Source organism: Neoarius graeffei, chromosome 16 (genome assembly GCF_027579695.1).
Source record: "Neoarius graeffei isolate fNeoGra1 chromosome 16, fNeoGra1.pri, whole genome shotgun sequence".
NCBI lineage: Eukaryota > Metazoa > Chordata > Actinopteri > Siluriformes > Ariidae > Neoarius > Neoarius graeffei.
The window spans coordinates 19830603-19850534 of NC_083584.1; the positions used below are offsets into that span (position 1 = coordinate 19830603).

At 40.3% G+C, this 19932-nt stretch overlaps 1 protein-coding gene across 4 annotated transcripts in view; it reads right to left on the bottom strand.

The window, feature by feature from the left end:
- Positions 1-19932, bottom strand: part of recql4 (RecQ helicase-like 4) — a 106830-nt gene that overhangs the window by 72729 nt on the left and 14169 nt on the right. For 3 of the 4 annotated variants that reach the window (XM_060942605.1, XM_060942604.1, XM_060942606.1), the window contains exons 2-7: positions 17793-17826; positions 10179-10282; positions 9938-10081; positions 4435-5411; positions 906-1005; positions 662-806 (exon numbers count right to left, since the gene is read on the bottom strand). In XM_060942605.1, coding sequence (XP_060798588.1) covers positions 662-806; positions 906-1005; positions 4435-5411; positions 9938-10081; positions 10179-10282; positions 17793-17826 — 1504 coding nt within the window. The remainder of the gene's footprint in view (positions 1-661; positions 807-905; positions 1006-4434; positions 5412-9937; positions 10082-10178; positions 10283-17792; positions 17827-19932) is intronic. The other variant, XM_060942607.1, reaches the window with a different exon arrangement.

Genomic DNA, 19932 nt, shown 5'->3' on the forward strand with positions numbered 1-19932 from the left:
ACTATAGAACGCATTTTTTTTTTTACAAAATATGGCATCAAATAGATACACATTATTGTTAAATTCTGTTGCTTTTCTATGTTACCATAAATCTATGTAAAAAAAAATGTGTTCTATAGTATCTTTAAATGTTAAAATCTCAACAGCTTCAGGGGGCTTTGCCCCTTGTACCCCGCAAAGGGCTTGCAGCCCCCTTGACCCATGCTGATAGTTTCTTACATTCCTCTATTTTTTTTCAATTACTGCTGGGATCCCTGGCTTAACCTCTGCCTACTACTCTCTTACTCGCCCCTTTCTCAGAAATATATTGACAGGGCTGAGTAGGGGTGTACAAACTTTTGACTGGTACTGTATATCGAGAAGAAATGAGGTCCAGAGTTTATTGAGGCCTGTGAGCAAAATAAATAAATAAATAAATAATCCTTTGTATAATTTGCAAAGTGAGTGGACAAAGGAAAATGTTTTTCTCAGCTTCATACTTTAAGTTGATACTTAAACGCTCGTGTTGCTTTTATTTCTTAAAATATCACCAGATTTCATCTGATAGTTTGAGTACAACCATTTCAGTTTTGTTAAAAGCTTCAGATTAGTTTTCCTCAAAAACAAAAGCAACGCCAGGCTAAAAGTTTTTCCATCAGTTTCCTCAATCCTGATTTCTCACCTGCTCCGTGACAGTCTCGTGCCCAGTGTCCCGTCCCACCACATCTATAGCAGACGTCCCCCTGTCGGTTAAAGCCCCTGAAGCTCCCTCTGCCCCGCCCTCCACCAAACCTCTCGCCCTTCAGCTGGAACTTCCGCGCGTACATCTGCGTACACCACATACACACGGTTTCATTCACTTTTTGAGGAGTTACAGAGTGACAATGAGCTCTGAAGTGGTTTTATTATATCTGTGTTTTACTCGCCTGCTTGCGGAGAGCAGCGCCCCTCAGAGCGAAGCCTTTAACATGAGATTTCTTCTTCAGGTTGATTTTCACAAAGTTTCCTTCTTTGTTTTTGGTCATCCTTGTGCAAGTGAGAAAAATAAAGTAAATACATGTGTAATTCACACAACAGGCTTGTAAACTGAAAATTACAGTAAAAACAAATCTAGAATTTTGTGGGAAATTTCGCATGTACAAGAGACCAGGGGTGAGGAATATGACGAATATACGTCCATCACAAATATGTTAGAACACATTTCTACAAGACACAATATGCACAGCAATGTTAAAGTACGTTACCAAATTTGCTGCTAAACAGCAGGGGTTTTTTTTCTTTTGGAAATTCAACGAGACCATTATTTCACACCAACTAAATGAATTTATTTATTATAAAAATACATCGATTTTAATTTTTTTTAATAAATAAATGCTTTTTATAAATCAAAAACGTATTTCATTTAATTTCTTTTTTTCCAATTTTAAAAGATTCAGTGCAAAATTTTAACCTTTAACAATCTGCTGTTCATTTTTAAAATTAAAACTCGGCATGTAACGATATATTGTGCAACAATAAATCATGATACAAATTTATGATTCAATTCGATTAAATAAAAAAACGAACCTTGATTATTATCAGGATGAGTAATCTCTGGTTTTCCTAGCTGCAATTGTGTTGTTTCGTCAGCAAAGGGATGTAATAATGTAAGAATTATATTAATTATACTTTCAATAATAATAAGAATGTACGATCGTGGGAATACAGGTGACTGCACTGTAGGCGGAAGTAACACAGCTCTAATGCTGTGAAAACAGAAACAGACTTAAAATGGAACGAGGTGTTGTGCGATTGACCGTACAAATAGATTTTACAAGAAATCGGACCTGTTTTTGCAGACCGCTGAAAGATAAAGAAAAGAGAAGCAGATGGAGGAAGTACAAATGTTCATAAAAGTTTATTAAGAAAAGGAATGTTTGTTATTAACTTTTTTCATTTTTAATAAAAGGAATATTTTGGTTAATTAAACTATTATAGTGTACGCCAACTTTTACAAATGTGGGTAAATTATTGTTGGTTGATTAAGAAAATGAAACTAAGGTTGGGTTTTTTAATTTTTAAATTAAATTCTTAATTTAATTTTTTTCCAAACAGATTGTGAAACAAATCAAATTTTGAATTCGGCGAATTGTTCCATGCCTACATCATAAACAAAAGGAATATTTAAAGTTGATAAAGAATAGGAAAATAAATGTTGCTTTTTTTTGGTCTTTTTTTTGGCAATAAAATTTGCAGAAATTTCCAGTTCTCATTAAAATGACTGTTTTTGGTTTTTACGGGGGGTTTTCGGCTGCTGAAGGAACAATCATATCAACTGTTCGATAACGTAAGTGAGAACAAGAACTAACTTGTTTCATGGACATTCAATAACATTCAAGCCAACTCAAAAATATTAAAACCATGTGATGTCATTGGTTAAAAAATTAACAAATTAAACAGTCATCACTGGCAAATTTCTGTGCTATAAGTGGAATAACAAACTCTACACCATGCAGTTACATGAAAATAACCCATTCTGCATTGGGCCGCATCACATGACCCCAGTGCAGATTACTGTCATCTAACCACACTATCAGTCACATTATTCTTTACTTACTCCATAAAAAAGTGCAACAGGAACTGACATAGTGCACGATCTCCCACACAGAATGATGCGTGCGAGCGGTGATCTTACATCGGCCTTTTCCACTTCCATCTCAATTTCATTTCCAATAAAATATCAAACATTTCTCACTCACACACTTTCAACTTAAACTCATTCTATGAAGATAAACCAAAAAAATATTGAGACCCCGAATGCAGTCAGTAAACTACGGAAGCCGCGAGAGGCCCTTCATATAATCTTTTTTTTATTCACCTTGTTATCCCGAGATAACGACATAATTAATTCAGGATCTCGAGAAAACACCACAACTAATTAGAGATCTCGAGAAAACAAAACTGTTATCATTGATGCCAAGAGACTTGTGATATGCTGACTTTGGGGCTATTTCTCATTCTGTATAGATGCAACTTTGGTCATTAGAATGTCTGGAATAATCGATCACCTAATAAGGCAATCTCTCCCTGTGCCAACCCCTGATCAAAATATTGCCTTATTAGGTGATCGATTATTCCAGACATTCTAATGACCAAAGTTGCGTCTATACAGAATGAGAAATAGCCCCAAAGTCAGCATATCACAAGTCTCTTGGCGCACCTGAATGAACCATTTCTCAGCTGTTTACTCGAGATCACGGAATAATTGTTTTGTTTTCTCGAGATCTCGAAATAACAGTTTTGTTTTCTTGAGATCTCTAATTAGTTGTGTTGTTTTCTCGGGATCCTGAATTAATTATGTCGTTATCTCGGAATAACGGTTTTGTTTTCTTGAGATCTCAAATTAGTTGTGTTGTTTTCTCGAGATCCTGAATTAATTACGTCGTTATCTCGGAATAACGGTTTTGTTTTCTCGAGATCTCGAATTAGTTGTGTTGTTTTCTCGAGATCCTGAATTAATTAATTATGTCGTTATCTCAAAATAACGGTTTTATTTTCTCGAGATCTCGAATTAGTTGTGCTGTTTTCTCGGGATCCTGAATTAGTTATGTCGTTATCTCGGAATAACGGTTTTGTTTTCTCAAGATCTCAAATTAGTTGTGTTGTTTTCTCGAGATCCTGAATTAATTACGTCGTTATCTCGGAATAACAGTTTTGTTTTCTCGAGATCTCGAATTAGTTGTGTTGTTTTCTCGGGATCCTGAATTAATTATGTCGTTATCTCGGAATAACGGTTTTGTTTTCTTGAGATCTCGAATTAGTTGTGTTGTTTTCTCGAGATCCTGAATTAATTACGTCGTTATCTCGGAATAACAGTTTTGTTTTCTCGAGATCTCGAATTAGTTGTGTTGTTTTCTCGGGATCCTGAATTAATTATGTCGTTATCTCGGAATAACGGTTTTGTTTTCTTGAGATCTCGAATTAGTTGTGTTGTTTTCTCGAGATCCTGAATTAATTATGTCGTTATCTCGGAATAACGGTTTTGTTTTCTCGAGATCTCAAATTAGTTGTATTGTTTTCTCGAGATCCTGAATTAATTACTTATGTCATTATCTCAAAATAACGGTTTTATTTTCTCGAGATCTCGAATTAGTTGTGCTGTTTTCTCAAGATCCTGAATTATGTCGTTATCTTGGAATAACGGTTTTGTTCTCTCGAGATCTCAAATTAGTTGTGTTGTATTCTCGAGATCCTGAATTAATTATATCGTTATCTCGGGATAACAAGGTGAATAAAAAAAGATTATATGAAGGGCCTCTCTCGGCTTCCGTAGTAAACAATTATCAGAGCCTTTTTTTTCCCCTAAAATTAGGTGATTAATGAAATGCGTGTTAGATCGAGTAGAACACAGGACTGTAAATACTTCAGTTAAATTCCCTGAGAGCAGATCAGCCTCCAGGTTTCACCGACACTCACCTGCTTCTGATTGGGTTTTTCTTCCTGGATGATGCAGCTCTCACGTCCTCCTCATCCACTTCTCCTAGAAGGTTCTCCTGAGGCATCTTTGATTTCTGAGGCTCTTTAGTCTCAGGAGTGCTGCTTTCTCCCTCCTCGGCTGCTCTTCTTTTCTTTTTCCGCTCTTTTTTAACGGGCTTCTCCTCTGCAGAGTTCTCTTTTTTGGCCCTGCGTTTCTTTCGGACACTTTCAGCTTCTTCTTCTCCGGTTTCTCTCTGCCTTTTCCGTCCCTTTTTCCTTAGAATCTTCTGCTCGTAATCTGGGTCTTCAGAGTCTTGAGCTTTCCTTGAGCAGGGTTTTTTCATTTGTTTTCTCGTTTCTAAAGACGTACTGGATTCATCGATCCCGTCCTGACCCTCTGTAACACGATCTTCCTTCGTTTTTCGATCGGCCATTCCCGAACTGTGATCAACATCTACCGGAAATGTCTCGATACACACCCGAGACACGTCCTGTGGTGATGCAGAGTCTCTGAAGGTTCTGTTCTCCGCAGCCACCACTTTTTCACATCTGGCACCACTTTGAATAACCCGGTCTTTTTCCGGCAGGTCTAAATTACCCGCGACTGGTTTGTGCTCGTCTCTCACCTCACCGAAGACCTGACAGCGCTCCAGCCAGCCCCTGTCCACACACGACAGCCTCTTGGTCATGGACTGCTTGAGGAACTGGGCTTTCTCCAGACTCTTATCTGGAGTCGTCATGCTCAGCGAGGACAGTTTAGAAGGAGTAAAGGAAGGAAAGGGATCTGAGGGTTCGTCCTCACACTCAGTGCTTCCTGTCTGAACTGGAGGGGTGGGCAGCGCCGGACTCGTGTTAGCAGGTTTTGGGGAAGGAGTCGTCGCGTTCTCAGGTGCCGTGTTAGTGGTTACACCGTCTTTCCAGTTCTTTCCTTGAGCCTGGCAAAGGGTGACTGCTTTCTTCAGAGAAAATGATCGATCCTAATATACGGCACAATAAAAAAAGTGGTTATGTTTCCATTAGGGCTGTCAATCAATTAAAATGTTTAATCGCAATTAATCGCATTATTGTCCATAGTTATCTCGTGATTAATTGTACTTTTTTTTTTTTCAATCTGTTCTAAATGGACCTTAAAGTGCATATCACGGGTAAATTCAGGAGCAAGATCAATGTAATTCTCCTATTTTATATTAAACTTTGGTCAAATATGTCACATTCTGCACAATTTTTTTTTTTTTTTACCTTGCGCAGTACCAGAAAAATTCAGTTGAAATCAAGCCATCTGAGTCGAATTGTTCCGCCTCTGAAAAAAATTGGCATTTGGATTTCCCGGGAAACACTGATTTTCGTGACGTCGCATACGGGACGCCTCCTTCTGAATCCTACGTCAGCGCTGGTTTGTTTATGAGAAAACGACCTGGTGGTTTTCTGCAAATTTCTTCAACGTCATCGCGTAATTATTAAAATGGCTAACAGTAGGAGGGTGTAGCAACACCAATCTTGATGAGATTAGTACTCATCGTTTCCCACATTGCGCTCAGGTGGCAATTCAATATTTCAATGCAAAATCGCTCGCTGCTAAACTTGGTCTACACAGGCTGTGCACTGAAACCGTGCAAGCTCTCGCAGCCTGCTGGCGCTTCCGCAGGTGACGTCATGAATCTGGCTCCAGACTCCCTTGGGATTTTTCCAGACGTGTTTTTTTTTTTTGTTTTTTTTTTCTGCTGTAGACAGATGGCCTTGTGCAAAATTACCCTTCTGGATGAGTGTGTAAAGGGACATTCTTTCATCTCATTATCTCTAGCCGCTTTATCCTGTTCTACAGGGTCGCAGGCGAGCTGGAGCCTATCCCAGCTGACTACGGGCGAGAGGCGGGGTACACCCTGGACAAGTCGCCAGGTCATCACAGGGCGGACACATAGACACAGACAACCATTCACACTCGCATTCACACCTACGGTCAATTTAGAGTCACCAGTTAACCTAACCTGCATGTCTTTGGACTGTGGGGGAAACCGGAGCACCCGGAGGAAACCCACGCGGACACGGGGAGAACATGCAAACTCCGCACAGAAAGGCCCTCACCGGCCACGGGGCTTGAACCCGGACCTTCTTGCTGTGAGGCGACAGCGCTAACCACTAACCACCGTGCCGCCATACTTTCATATAAAAAAAAAAAACACGAATTTAGTCCAGGATATGCACTTTAAAGGGATATTTTCTATGGTTTTGGCGAGTGGGCGTGGACAAATCTGCTTGCTTTATGCAAACGTATGTGACCAGGATAAGGCTGGACACAGCAAAAATTACTTCTGTGGTTATTTTATTCCCCCGCTGCATTTAAAAAATAAAGCAGCGTTAACGTTATAATTGTGAGGGTTTTGCACAATTCAGTGTGAACAAAACAATACAGTCCTTTCCTCAAGTCCTGGCCTCAACTTCCAGCCTCAAACTATGCAATTAAATAAACTAAACAAACTCGGTGATGTGGACTCTGGAGAACAGTAGTGGCTATCTTTAAATAAAGAAAATAAAAATACAAAACCCAAATAAATACATCTGTGCAGCCACACAGCTTATAAAGATGTTTTCCAGTAAAACGCAAGAACTCACTGGTAAATATACAGAACATTCAGGAGCACAAACTGCATTTATAAACACTTTTACATCACTCACATATTTCTCAGAATTAAACAAACTATCGCTCCAGTGTGGGCGGCACGGTGGTGTAGTGGTTAGCGCTGTCGCCTCACAGCAAGAAGGTCCGGGTTCGAGCCCCGTGGCCGGTGAGGGCCTTTCTGTGTGGAGTTTGCATGTTCTCCCCGTGTCCGCGTGGGTTTCCTCCGGGTGCTCCGGTTTCCCCCACAGTCCAAAGACATGCAGGTTAGGTTAACTGGTGACTCTAAATTGACCGTAGGTGTGAATGTGAGTGTGAATGGTTGTCTGTGTCTATGTGTCAGCCCTGTGATGACCTGGCGACTTGTCCAGGGTGTACCCCGCCTTTCGCCCGTAGTCAGCTGGGATAGGCTCCAGCTTGCCTGCGACCCTGTAGAACAGGATAAAGCGGCTAGAGATGATGAGATGAGATCGCTCCAGTGTGCAGACTGCGCACTTACACACACCTGGACCTTAACACGTCTTCTTTTCTCCCCTCTGAGTTATCACAAGCATATAAAAATACGCACGTTTTATGTAAACAGTCAGAATGCAACAATACAAGTTGATTCTGTACATAAGTGCACTTTATCACGACTTGCGCTGACCAGCTACTCGCTACGTCACTTCCCGATTTCCCAAACTACGGGGGAGGGGGCACAGAACATGCATATATTAATCGCACATCAAAAAAATTAGTGGGGTTAAAAGGAATTTGCATTAATGAGTCATCGTGTTAACTTCGACAGCCCTAGTTTCTATTTTAATGTTTCACCATTCTAAGCACATTATAGACTCGGCATGTAACGATTCACAATTCGATTTTCCCGCAATATTAAAAAAAAAAAAATCCCATTTTTCCTTTTGTTTTATCAATAACCAATAATTATTTACCCACATTTTTAACTAAACACACATATTAACTAAAATACTCCTTTTATTAAAAGCGAAAAAAAGCAAATAACAAATAGCCCTTTTCTTAATAAACTTCTATAAACATTTGCACTCCCTCCATTCACTTCTCTTTTCTTTATCTTTCAGCAGTCTGTCAAAAGAGAGCTCGGATTTCTTATTACATCTATTTGTACAATCAGACAACAGCTCATTCCCATTTTAGATCCGTTTTTGCATGCCATTAGAGCAGTGTTACTTCCACCTACAGTGAAGTCGCATGTAATTCCTCTGTTAAAAAATTTTATTGAGCCCTCGGTTGTCTAAACAACGCAATTACAGCAAGAAAAAATAGCCTCAATGAGGCTGTAGCTCATACCGGCCACTGTTGCTGCGTGCGAGTTTGAAATCCGATCAATCCTGTGGGAGGAGTAGCGATTTTTGTGAAATTGCATATGACCCGGGGGCGTCGTGGCTCAGGTGGCTAAGGCGCCATACCATAAATCCGGGGACCCGGGTTCGATTCCGACCCGAGGTCATTTCCCGATCCCTCCCCGTCTCTCTCTCCCGCTCATTTCCTGTCCTGTCTCTACACTGTCCTATCCAATAAAGGTGAAAAAAGCCCAAAAAAAATCTTTAAAAAAAAAAAGAAATTGCATATGACCCCTGTGTAGCTGCATCCATAGCAAGTGGCGCCACCTGGTGAACAATTTTTGTTGGAATACGTCTTTAGAGTCTTCTGGGTGGGTTTCAGTGAAAACAAAGAGTAGCGTTTAATGTGACGAGTCACTCAAAAATTTCAGACGCCCATAAAATCGTAAATGTGACTGGTGGCGCTACCATCCTGATAAGTTTTATGCACACCCACCTGGGAAACATTGTATGTGAGTGTGACTGAAATCTGACCAATCCTGTAGGAGGAGTAGCGATTTTTGTAAATTGTGGACGGACAACGATGGACGGACGACACGTGATCGCGTAAGCTCATCCGGTCTGGCCTACAGCCAGATGAGCTAAAAACTAAGAGATTACTCAACTTAATAATAATTGCTATTCATTTTTTACTTCATTGGTTCAAATCGTCATAAATTTCTATCGTGATTTATCGTCACATGCCTATTACACTACGTTCAGACTGCAACCTGAAACGACCCATATCCGATTTGTTGTGAAATCCGATTTTTTTGTTAGGCCGTTCACATTACCAATTATATAAGACTTGCATGCGATCTCCAATATGAACGGAAAACGACCCAAAAGTGTCCCGCATGCGCAAATTGACACGTAATAAGCACATCTACGTAATACGTAAACAAAAAAAAGCGCACTCTTCAAGTTTGCAAGTAAAGCATGGAGATGAGGCGAGACCTGGCGATGTGGTTTTTGTGGCGGCGGCGGAACTCACACAATAATCTGATTAAAGTGGGCAGCAGACTAATGAGACTGAAGGTGTCAAATTACTGGAAATTTCCAGAACAATCTTATCTTGTAATACAGGATGATTTAACATCCAGGTCCCTCCCTACCAAATCCACCATTAGCTTGATCAATTCTATAAAAGTCTATTTAAATTCTGAAAACTGTACAAATGTTGTTGTTTTCCACCAAAGAGGCGGGATTAGCCAACGCAGAATAGTGACGTTTGTCTCTTGTTGATGACGTGTAGGTCGCATGAATGCGACCTGTCCGGTCAGACTGCAGTGGCATGTGAAAATAACGGATATGCATCGGAATTAGGACCACATATCCAAGCGGCCTGGGTCGCATGTGAAAAAAATCGCATCTGTGTCGTTCAGATTGTCAATAACAAATCGGATACAGGTCGCATATGGGCAAAAAAATCGGATATGGGTCGTTTCAGGGTGCAGTCTGAACGTAGTCTTTCAGTCCCCACCACTGATGAGAACCTCTGGTTTAAAAGGACCCCACATGGGACGTTAGTTAAACTTCATATATTTACCTTTGATAATGAATTGATGAGATTAGACTTCAACTTCATCCCAAAGTATTGGACAGAGGCTTGTAAAGTCTCCTTGTCTGTCGAAGTGAGTTTGGGTTTTGCTGCAGGCAGGTTTTTGCGATTAAGATGAGAACCCCAGCAGTCCTTTTCAACAATTTTGGAAACAAATTCAAAGAGTGAGTCAGTGTTCTTTGCAAAAATCTTTCACCTCGATAAATAAATAAATAAATAAATAGCTTACGCCAGTGGCTGGAGACTGAACTTCCTGCTTTTGTACGTGATCCTCATCCTCGCTTGTGGTCTTCTCCTTTGCCTCTTTGAGCATGCGGTACTCTTTATAAAGTTCTGCACCAAAACACAGATGGAGACAGGAAGTAACCGCAAATACACATTTTCTTTGAGGAGTTACTATTTCGCATTTTTATCAGGAGCCTCCAGAGTCCGCACTTTGTAACAGTCACTTGTATGTTTTGTAGTTTCTCAGTAACACGACAAGCTGTTTCTTCTGTCTCGTTAACTTCAAGCAAGAAGAAAAAGAAGCTATAGCATTATATTATATGCTATAATGTATAGCATACATTATAACTGAAAATAAGGAGCGTTTCTTTTTAACTATAAAGAGATGACGTATGTATTCTTTAATAAATTAAACTGTAATCATTGGAAAATTAAATAAGGTATAAGAGGAATTAAAAAAAAAAAAACCTTCAAGATGTGCTGGTTTTGGAAACTAACCAACTTCAGGGTCGTAACAGTAACAGGATGTACAACCCCAATTCCAAAAAAGTTGGGACAAAGTACAAATTGTAAATAAAAACGAAATGCAATAATTTACAAATCTCAAAAACTGATATTGTATTCACAGTAGAACATAGACAACATATCGAATGTTGAAAGTGAGACATTTTGAAATTTCATGCCAAATATTGGCTCATTTGAAATTTCATGACAGCAACACAGCTCAAAAAAGTTGGGACAGGGGCAATAAGAGGCTGGAAAAGTTAAAGGTACAAAAAAGGAACAGCTGGAGGACCAAATTGCAACTCATTAGGTCAATTGGCAATAGGTCATTAACATGACTGGGTATAAAAAGAGCATCTTGGAGTGGCAGCGGCTCTCAGAAGTAAAGATGGGAAGAGGATCACCAATCCCCCTAATTCTGCGCCGACAAATAGTGGAGCAATATCAGAAAGGAGTTCGACAGTGTAAAATTGCAAAGAGTTTGAACATATCATCATCTACAGTGCATAATATCATCAAAAGATTCAGAGAATCTGGAAGAATCTCTGTGCGTAAGGGTCAAGGCCGGAAAACCATACTGGGTGCCTGTGATCTTCGGGCCCTTAGACGGCACTGCATCACATACAGGCATGCTTCTGTATTGGAAATCACAAAATGGGCTCAGGAATATTTCCAGAGAACATTATCTGTGAACACAATTCACCGTGCCATCCGCCGTTGCCAGCTAAAACTCTATAGTTCAAAGAAGAAGCCGTATCTAAACATGATCCAGAAGCGCAGACGTCTTCTCTGGGCCAAGGCTCATTTAAAATGGACTGTGGCAAAGTGGAAAACTGTTCTGTGGTCAGACGAATCAAAATTTGAAGTTCTTTATGGAAATCAGGGACGCCGTGTCATTCGGACTAAAGAGGAGAAGGACGACCCAAGTTGTTATCAGTGCTCAGTTCAGAAGCCTGCATCTCTGATGGTATGGGGTTGCATTAGTGCGTATGGCATGGGCAGCTTACACATCTGGAAAGACACCATCAATGCTGAAAGGTATATTCAGGTTCTAGAGCAGCATATGCTCCCATCCAGACGACGTCTCTTTCAGGGAACACCTTGCATTTTCCAACATGACAATGCCAAACCACATACTGCATCAATTACAGCATCATGGCTGCGTAGAAGAAGGGTCCGGGTACTGAACTGGCCAGCCTGCAGTCCAGATCTTTCACCCATAGAAAACATTTGGCGCATCATAAAACGGAAGATACGACAAAAAAAGACCTAAGACAGTTGAGCAACTAGAATCCTACATTAGACAAGAATGGGTTAACATTCCTATCCCTAAACTTGAGCAACTTGTCTCCTCAGTCCCCAGACGTTTACAGACTGTTGTAAAGAGAAAAGGGGATGCCTCACAGTGGTAAACATGGCCTTGTCCCAACTTTGAGATGTGTTGTCATGAAATTTAAAAATCACCTAATTTTCCTCTTTAAATGATACATTTTCTCAGTTTAAACATTTGATATGTCATCTATGTTCTATTCTGAATAAAATATGGAATTTTGAAACTTCCACATCATTGTATTCCGTTTTTATTTACAATTTGTACTTTGTCCCAACTTTTTTGGAATCGGGGTTGTAGTAATAAATACACACAGACGCGAGTTTAAGACTAAATTGAAGAGGGAAAAATGTCGATTTCAGGGCTCGACATTAATGGTAATCCGACTGTCCGGGACAACCAAATGTTCGATCCGGACAAGTCAAATCCGCATCTGCCTGTCCGACAGGACAAGTTGAATATTTGTTGAAAATTAGCTTTTTTTTAGTAATTATTCAAGAGTTACTTCAATAAAGTTCCAACAAATCTAGCTCAAGCCCCTCAGTGATCTGGCCGAGTTATGGTTTACAAAATTCCAGGCAAGTCAAGCACATCAGGTGTGTGTAAAAAATAATCAGTAAAATAAATACTTGTGGTGAATCTTCATTTCATTTGAACATCCGTTGTGTTTTTCTTTTGTATGGTTCACATTAACAATCACAAACGTGGTAAAATATTTTGCGGGGATTTTGCGACAGTGCCGAACTCACTCACGGTTCGTTTTCATTCACAACGTCATTCCGTCACCCTTATCATGTCCAACTTGTTTTCTTTCAGTTTCATTTCTTTACATTAATTTATACTTCACGTTTTACTGGATTAATCAAGATTTAACTTTATTTCCTGCAGAAACTTTGAATTTGGGTGAGTCTAACTATTAAAACTGCAGATCAGGTAATGGGTTAGAACAACACATGCACCATAATGGGGCTTTGGATAGTTTTTGTTTATCGACAGGGCTTTCCCCAGAAAAAAATATTAGAGTGGTGATACTGATGCGAAGCCCAGCCCATAAGGGCCGGTTGCTGGGGGGTCCGGCGGTACGCTCCCCTGGAAAAGTTTGAAATTAGAGACTTCAAATGGTGCATTCTGGTGGGAACGCAGGCTGATTTAGGCACAATTCAACATTATTAAATTTGCTGTTTTTTACCTTGTCAAATATGCAAGGGGCAAAGTTTAAAGGGCAAAGTTAGATTTGATATGAAAACAGTGGGAACAATCAATTCAGAGTAATATTTAATTTTATTGCACAACAACAACAAAAAATGCAACAATATAGCAGCTGAAATTAGAATATTAACAATCCTTGACTTGCAAGTGACGTCAAAGCAAAATAGAAACCTGGATGTCGGCCATGTTGGTGGATATACCGTACAAATGCGGGTTCAAGTGACATTCTGTACAAAACAATCACGTGTGCACAACTCTCTTTGTTTTTCCACTGCTTTAAAGGAACAGTCCACCGTACTTCCATAATGAAATATGCTCTTATCTGAATTGAGACGAGCTGCTCCGTACCTCTCCGAGCTTTGCGCGACCTCCCAGTCAGTCAGACGCAGTCAGACGCGCTGTCACTCCTGTTAGCGCTTCGGCAGCGCATTGATACGGAGCTCCGTATCAATGCACTGCCGAAGCGCGCAGAAGGTGTTAGTACGCCTGTCATTATAGTGCGGACTTTCCATAGCATAGAAAATCGCCACGTTTCAATTTGTGTAACTGAACTTGTTTCATATCACTGGTCATATAAACCTATGTAAACAGGAAAAACGCGGAAAAGTTTGGTCGCATCTAACTACAGCCCCAAAAAATACCATTGGCCATACCGAGCCTAGCTACATTGCTAACAGGAGTGACAGCGCGTCTGACTGCGTCTGACTGACTGGGAGGTCGCGCAAAGCTCGGAGAGGTATGGAGCAGCTCGTCTCAATTCAGATAAGAGCATATTTCATTATGGAAGTACGGTGGACTGTTCCTTTAAGCGTTCTTTTAGCTATGCCATAGCTACGGTTATGGTCACAACAGTACTCGTGACCGTGGCACGTTCCGATTTTTTCGAATTCCATCCGTGATTCGGAAAGAGGGCGAGGAAACCCTGAGGCTTAGTACGGAGAGGAGATGAGCACGGCTGAACAACATCGGCAGGGCTGATCTAACAGAGACTAAAACCAAAACAGCTCGTGTTTGCAGTAATCATTTTATCTCAGGTGAGATTCAAAAGCTTTCTCGATAATATCATGGAAGAATTTTATTTCGTCGTGTTGCTAGAATTTTGCTATAAAATGAGCGTTCTCTCTTGTCATGGTTCATTTGGTCGTTGTTATAATTATAAAACTATATTATACTTTTAGAATGGTTGACCTGAAATAAATTAAAATGTGATTTGTGAGCTATAAAGCTAGAGACTTGTCAAAATTTCACACTTCGTCTGTGATTTACACACAGAAGTAAACTAAATACAAAAGAAGCCCTAACTTAGCCTTGCAAAGTACAACTGCTTTGTCATCGTTGACTGGTTTAATTAATAACGGATTCACCCATCCAGAGAAAGAAGTCAGAGGCTTCCATAAACCTTCATTTGAGATTTGTCGACCTACAAAGTCAGCCAAACCAGACAGAACGTGATATCTGGGGACTCGATGGTCGGTAGAAGCGTCTTATATTCAGAAAAATCTGACTTTTTTAAATAATATGGGTCAAAACCACACATTTATCTTCTTTGTATCGAATCTTCGCTTGACCGTTCAAATCGTGGTAATACTGAGAAAATTCAGCATTGTTTACAGACGCGCTTTCAGCAGCTGCCGTCCTAGTTGCTTTGTAGGTCCACCATCATGGCGGACGCTCACGACGTAGCACATTTTGATCACGTGGTTGCAAGTCATCTACAGACCTGCAACCCAACAGAGTATAGTGCCAGGAACAGAATCGAGATTAAAACATGCTACAGCGCCATCTAGCGACCAGCAGCGAGAACGTGCCTTTATGTCTGGCTACAAATGGCAGTCAGTGCACACAGCGAAACCCTTTAATTTCACTTCTGGGTTGAGTACCAGGATAGTCTAAACCTATAGCTTCCTATTTCTATAGTTATTACGTATTTTCAGAAGGGAATAAGAGATAATTAGGTGCAGAAAGTACTCTGGCATTGATTTTTTTTTTTATTTAGGTGTGCAAGTGACATCGCATGGCGTGGCAGAGCACTTATGAGTAGCACGCTGTGTGAGCACAATCGCTATCAGGCGCGTTACAATGTAAAAAACTTTTCTAGAATTTCACCAAAACTCATTGAATTTTCAGCATTGTAAGAGGACTCCCTAAAGTATTATTCAGCAAAACCCCAGAATGATAGCACAAATCTAGAATTTTTAACAGAATTTTAGTTCTTAAAATTTAACGTAATTATGGACGTCACGCGTAACATTTACACCTGTGAAAAATCACTTTGAATGCTGTTTTGAAAGTTTTGATCAAATATTCTCTGTAATAAAAAAAAATCACTTAAATATTATAAACACAGTCTTTTAATGTATCAAAAAATAATTTTGATAAAGCAAGGAAATTCGGAAGAAAATTTGTTTTTTCTTTTGCTTGTTGTGCGCGTCACGCTACCAAAATCTAACTAACCCCTTCACGAACTATTCCAACTTTCATGGACTTGTAGCGCGAATAAACCTTTCAAAAAATATATATAATACTTCTCACCCAGTAAATTAGAATCCTGGTGATTTATATCCTCGTAGCTTCAGTAGATCTAGAGATTTAGTCGATTTAGTAAATCCCAAACGCTGTGAAACACGCCAGCCATCTATAGAGATCTTGCAGTCACGTGACCGGAAAGTACACAACCGCCATCGTGTCGGTCAAAAACACCGCTGAATACTGCTGCACTCGTGTACAGAATGGATCAATTTCAACCGACGGACTACACGGCTCATTTTTCTAATGAACAGATAACTAGATATATGTCTAAAATAAACGATCTACAGATTAGTGACCCTTATGGCTTTCCGGACGGAGTTTTCACGACCGGATTTTGAACTGCCAGCGGAATACCCGGACGTGTATGATTACCTCATCAACTTTCCCTCGCTGTTCAGTGGTGAAGCACTGCGTGCTTATAAATCTCTGGACAGTTATCTTTACAGAAATTCAGGATTTGTCAGCGACTCAGATGTGGCATCTTGTAAACAAGAAAATAACAATCCTCACTGGATGGGTAAGTCACTTAAGTATTACTAGTATTGCACTGACCAGCCGATTATAGAATAGAATAAGGTAATTCCAAATCGTCCGTCTTGTTTACATGGATCTGGCGTTGGAGAGGTAGAGGCTTGGCAGTGGAGGTTTGAGTGGCTGTTTTCTGAGCTTAGTCAACAGGCCGGCTCTGCCTGCAGCCTCGCTTTTGCTTCGGCTCCCGGCGCCGCCTCCTTCCCTTTGCTTCCGATAACAATCCACGGAGACCCCGCTGGTCTCGCTATCTGGTCTCGTCCAGAATGTTTTTTTTTTTTCTCGTCCAGAATGTTGTGCATGCGATGGAAATCGCTACAAACCATCATTTTCTGCTGGAAACCAATGTCCAGTAAGTCCATACGGTTGTAGTGGCTATTGAAGTCCGGTACAGACGAACAACACGCAAAAATACACACAAAAAACATAAAAAACGTGCACAGGTAGGGAGAGCTTGTAGCCGCAGCCGTTGTAGTAGAATTGTATATAGTAGGGTTTTCCAGAAGAAAAGGTAGAAGTAAAAGCAGAAGTAGAAGTAGAAGGCGGAATATGGCGTTTGACCGACACGATGGCGTCTGTCACAATCTGGATCGGCTGTGACGTCACATGCAAGATCTCTATGGTGAGAAGTGCTGCTGTAGTTGAGAAACTCTCATTTCTCCCGCTTCCAACTAACTCCGTGACCCAGACCAAAATAACAATGTCACGCTCATCACTTAAGAATGATTTATGCCAAGTTTCACAGAAAAATACAGCGAAATAAACTTGCTAGAAGCATTTTTCAAAATCCCAAACATTATGAGACATTTCTTGTAGGGTTTCAGGTTACAAATTTCGAGAATAGAGAAATTGCGGCGCAAAAGTTTGCCACTAAACTCGCGAAAATACTCCATCCTAGCGAATTTCACAACCGAACTAGGCTACGTGACAGTCCGTGACCACCCAGGAACGTTCTAGAAGGTACGCTTCTAGGCACGTGCAATCGAGAAAGACGCCACGTGAAGGTAGTAAAGGTAGTATTTCCACTGTCTTATGACGTTTTTGCTTGTTTTAGCGCGATAAACAATGCATTATGGGTAATCATTAAAATGCTGATTTCAAGGTTAAAATGGGTAAAAACAACTAATTTATATAGATATTGTAAAAATTGTGCCTAATAGTTATTTCAGTACATAAAATCAAAACCTGAATTTTAAATTTTTTTCCCTATGTTACACCACTGTGTATCTATAGCATGCTACTCATCACTTCATATCCGCGCTTTGGGGAAAGCCATGATTGTTACAGTTCAAGTTTTATTGAAAAATTATAAAATCATTAAAGCATAATGATCGTAACTATACCTGCTTTTTGATTAACAAAGTTTATCACTTTCCTTTCATTTCACTAGTAAATACATAGGAATAAAAAGGTTACGGTCAGGACGAGTGAAAAATCTTGCTGCTTGTCCAGCTGGACAAGTGGATTAAAAAGTTAACATCGAGCCCTAGATTCTTCCATCGGCCATGACGTACTTACTTTTTGTGTCTTCTGGAGCAGCAGCAATATCTTCCTGAAAATAAAAAGGATTATGATGAGTCATGAGATGTTCCTGGTTAAGCTTTGACACATCCAGTTCCTGTAATCTAACAATGTTTTTTTTTTTTTTTAAATAAACAAAGCCCTTAATAAATAACTCTTTCGAGTCCAATACTGGAAACTATACCTACATTCTCTGTCCATTATTAATTGACCTTCACTTAACTGAAGGTCAATTAAACTTAACTGGTATTTAGGTTTTTTAGAAGACAGAACACAAAGGGTAGTGTGCAATGAAATCGTGTGCGATTGGAAAATAGTGAACAGTAGGGAAGCCGAGAGAGGCCCTTCATATAACCCTTTTTTTTTTTATTCACCTTGTTATCCCGAGATAACGACAATTAATTCAGGATCTCGAGAAAACAACACAACTAAAGCCAAAAAAAAAAAAAAGTGTGTTTCCGGTTACCCGCCCGACCCTAAACTTTTTTTTCGTTTTTTTCCCCAGTCGCGACTTATAACTTACATATAACCCAACCGCGTGAACCGGAAGTTTGTGTCACTCACTGGGAAAATCAGGGCTTTCCACAAGCGCCGGCTGCCGGCCATACAGCCGACTACACAATTAAGTCCAGCCGGCTACTTTAATGACTTATTTTTGTAGCCCACAGGCTCTAAATCAGGGGTCACCAAACTACGGCCCGCGGGCCAGATCCGGCCCGCCACCCCCCTTTGACCGGCCCCCCAGCCCCTCATCACTTGAACCGTAACAAGTTCAGTTACACAAATTGAAACGTAGCGATTTTCTATGCTATGGAAAGTCCGCACTATAATGACAGGCGTACTAACACCTTCTGCGCGCTTCGGCAGCGCATTGATATCTGAGCTCCGTATCAATGCGCTGCCGAAGCGCGCAGAAGGTGTTAGTACGCCTGTCATTATAGTGCGGACTTTCTATAGCATAGAAAATCGCCACGTTTCAATTTGTGTAACTGAACTTGTTTCATATCACTGGTCATATAAACCTATGTAAACAGGAAAAACGCGGAAGAGTTTGGTCGCATCTAACTACAGCCCCAAAAAATACCATTGGCCATGCTGAGCCTAGCTACATTGCTAACAGGAGTGACAGCGCGTCTGACTGACTGGGAGGTCGCACAAAGCTCGGAGAGGTACGGATCAGCTCGTCTCAATTCAGATAAGAGCATATTTCATTATGGAAGTACGGTGGACTGTTCCTTTAAGACTAAGCTCTGTGAAGCCAATAAGTGTCTATTTATGATTAGAAGCCTTTGTAAGGAAGGATACTCGCAACTGGAAATAGATCATCTTTTTAATTACATTGTTTTTTTCTAAATTATAGGGTAGTCACACTGGAGGCGGAAAGAGCCGGAATGCCATCGGAATGAAAATTCTTCGTATATTCTGGGATATTCGAAATGCATTCTAAAAATTCTGAGTGCATTCCAAACATTTGGGCCCATTCTTGTGGCCGGACCAAATGTTTTGCTCATGCTCAAAACATTCGAGGTGCATTCCAGAGACTCAGATTGTTGGCGCACCCGCATCTACTATTTCGAATAATGAACGCATTGTCGAGAGGGGCAGGGGCCAATATGGACGCGAGCATTTTATACCCTATTTGGAACATTTTGTGGCATATTACTTGACTTCACGGTCTCAATATCGAAAATCTTGCACAAATATGCAACTTCCAACATAATTATCTGGATATTCAACAGATTTCGGCATCGGATTCATTTGTTTTGACCGCCGCCATACTGAATATACGTCGGACCCGTTCAGACCCGTTCGTGTATTTATGCCGCCCCGTTTTGATCCAAGTCTTTCGCTAGGTGGCGTCTTACGGTCTACGTACGAATATTCGAAAGAGACAAGAAAACATGGATAAGAAAAAAAAGAAAAAAATACATCTATTTTGTCATTCTTCGGCAGAGAGAGAGTACATTCACCTGAAAAAACTGATACCCCTGATACCCAAGGTAATTAGTCTTACTAGATTTACAACATCAACTACTACAACAGCAACCACTACTACTACCACCACTGGTGACTAATACTACTATAGACCTACACCAAACTGAAAACAAGTTAATAAAATAAATTAATGAAATTAGAA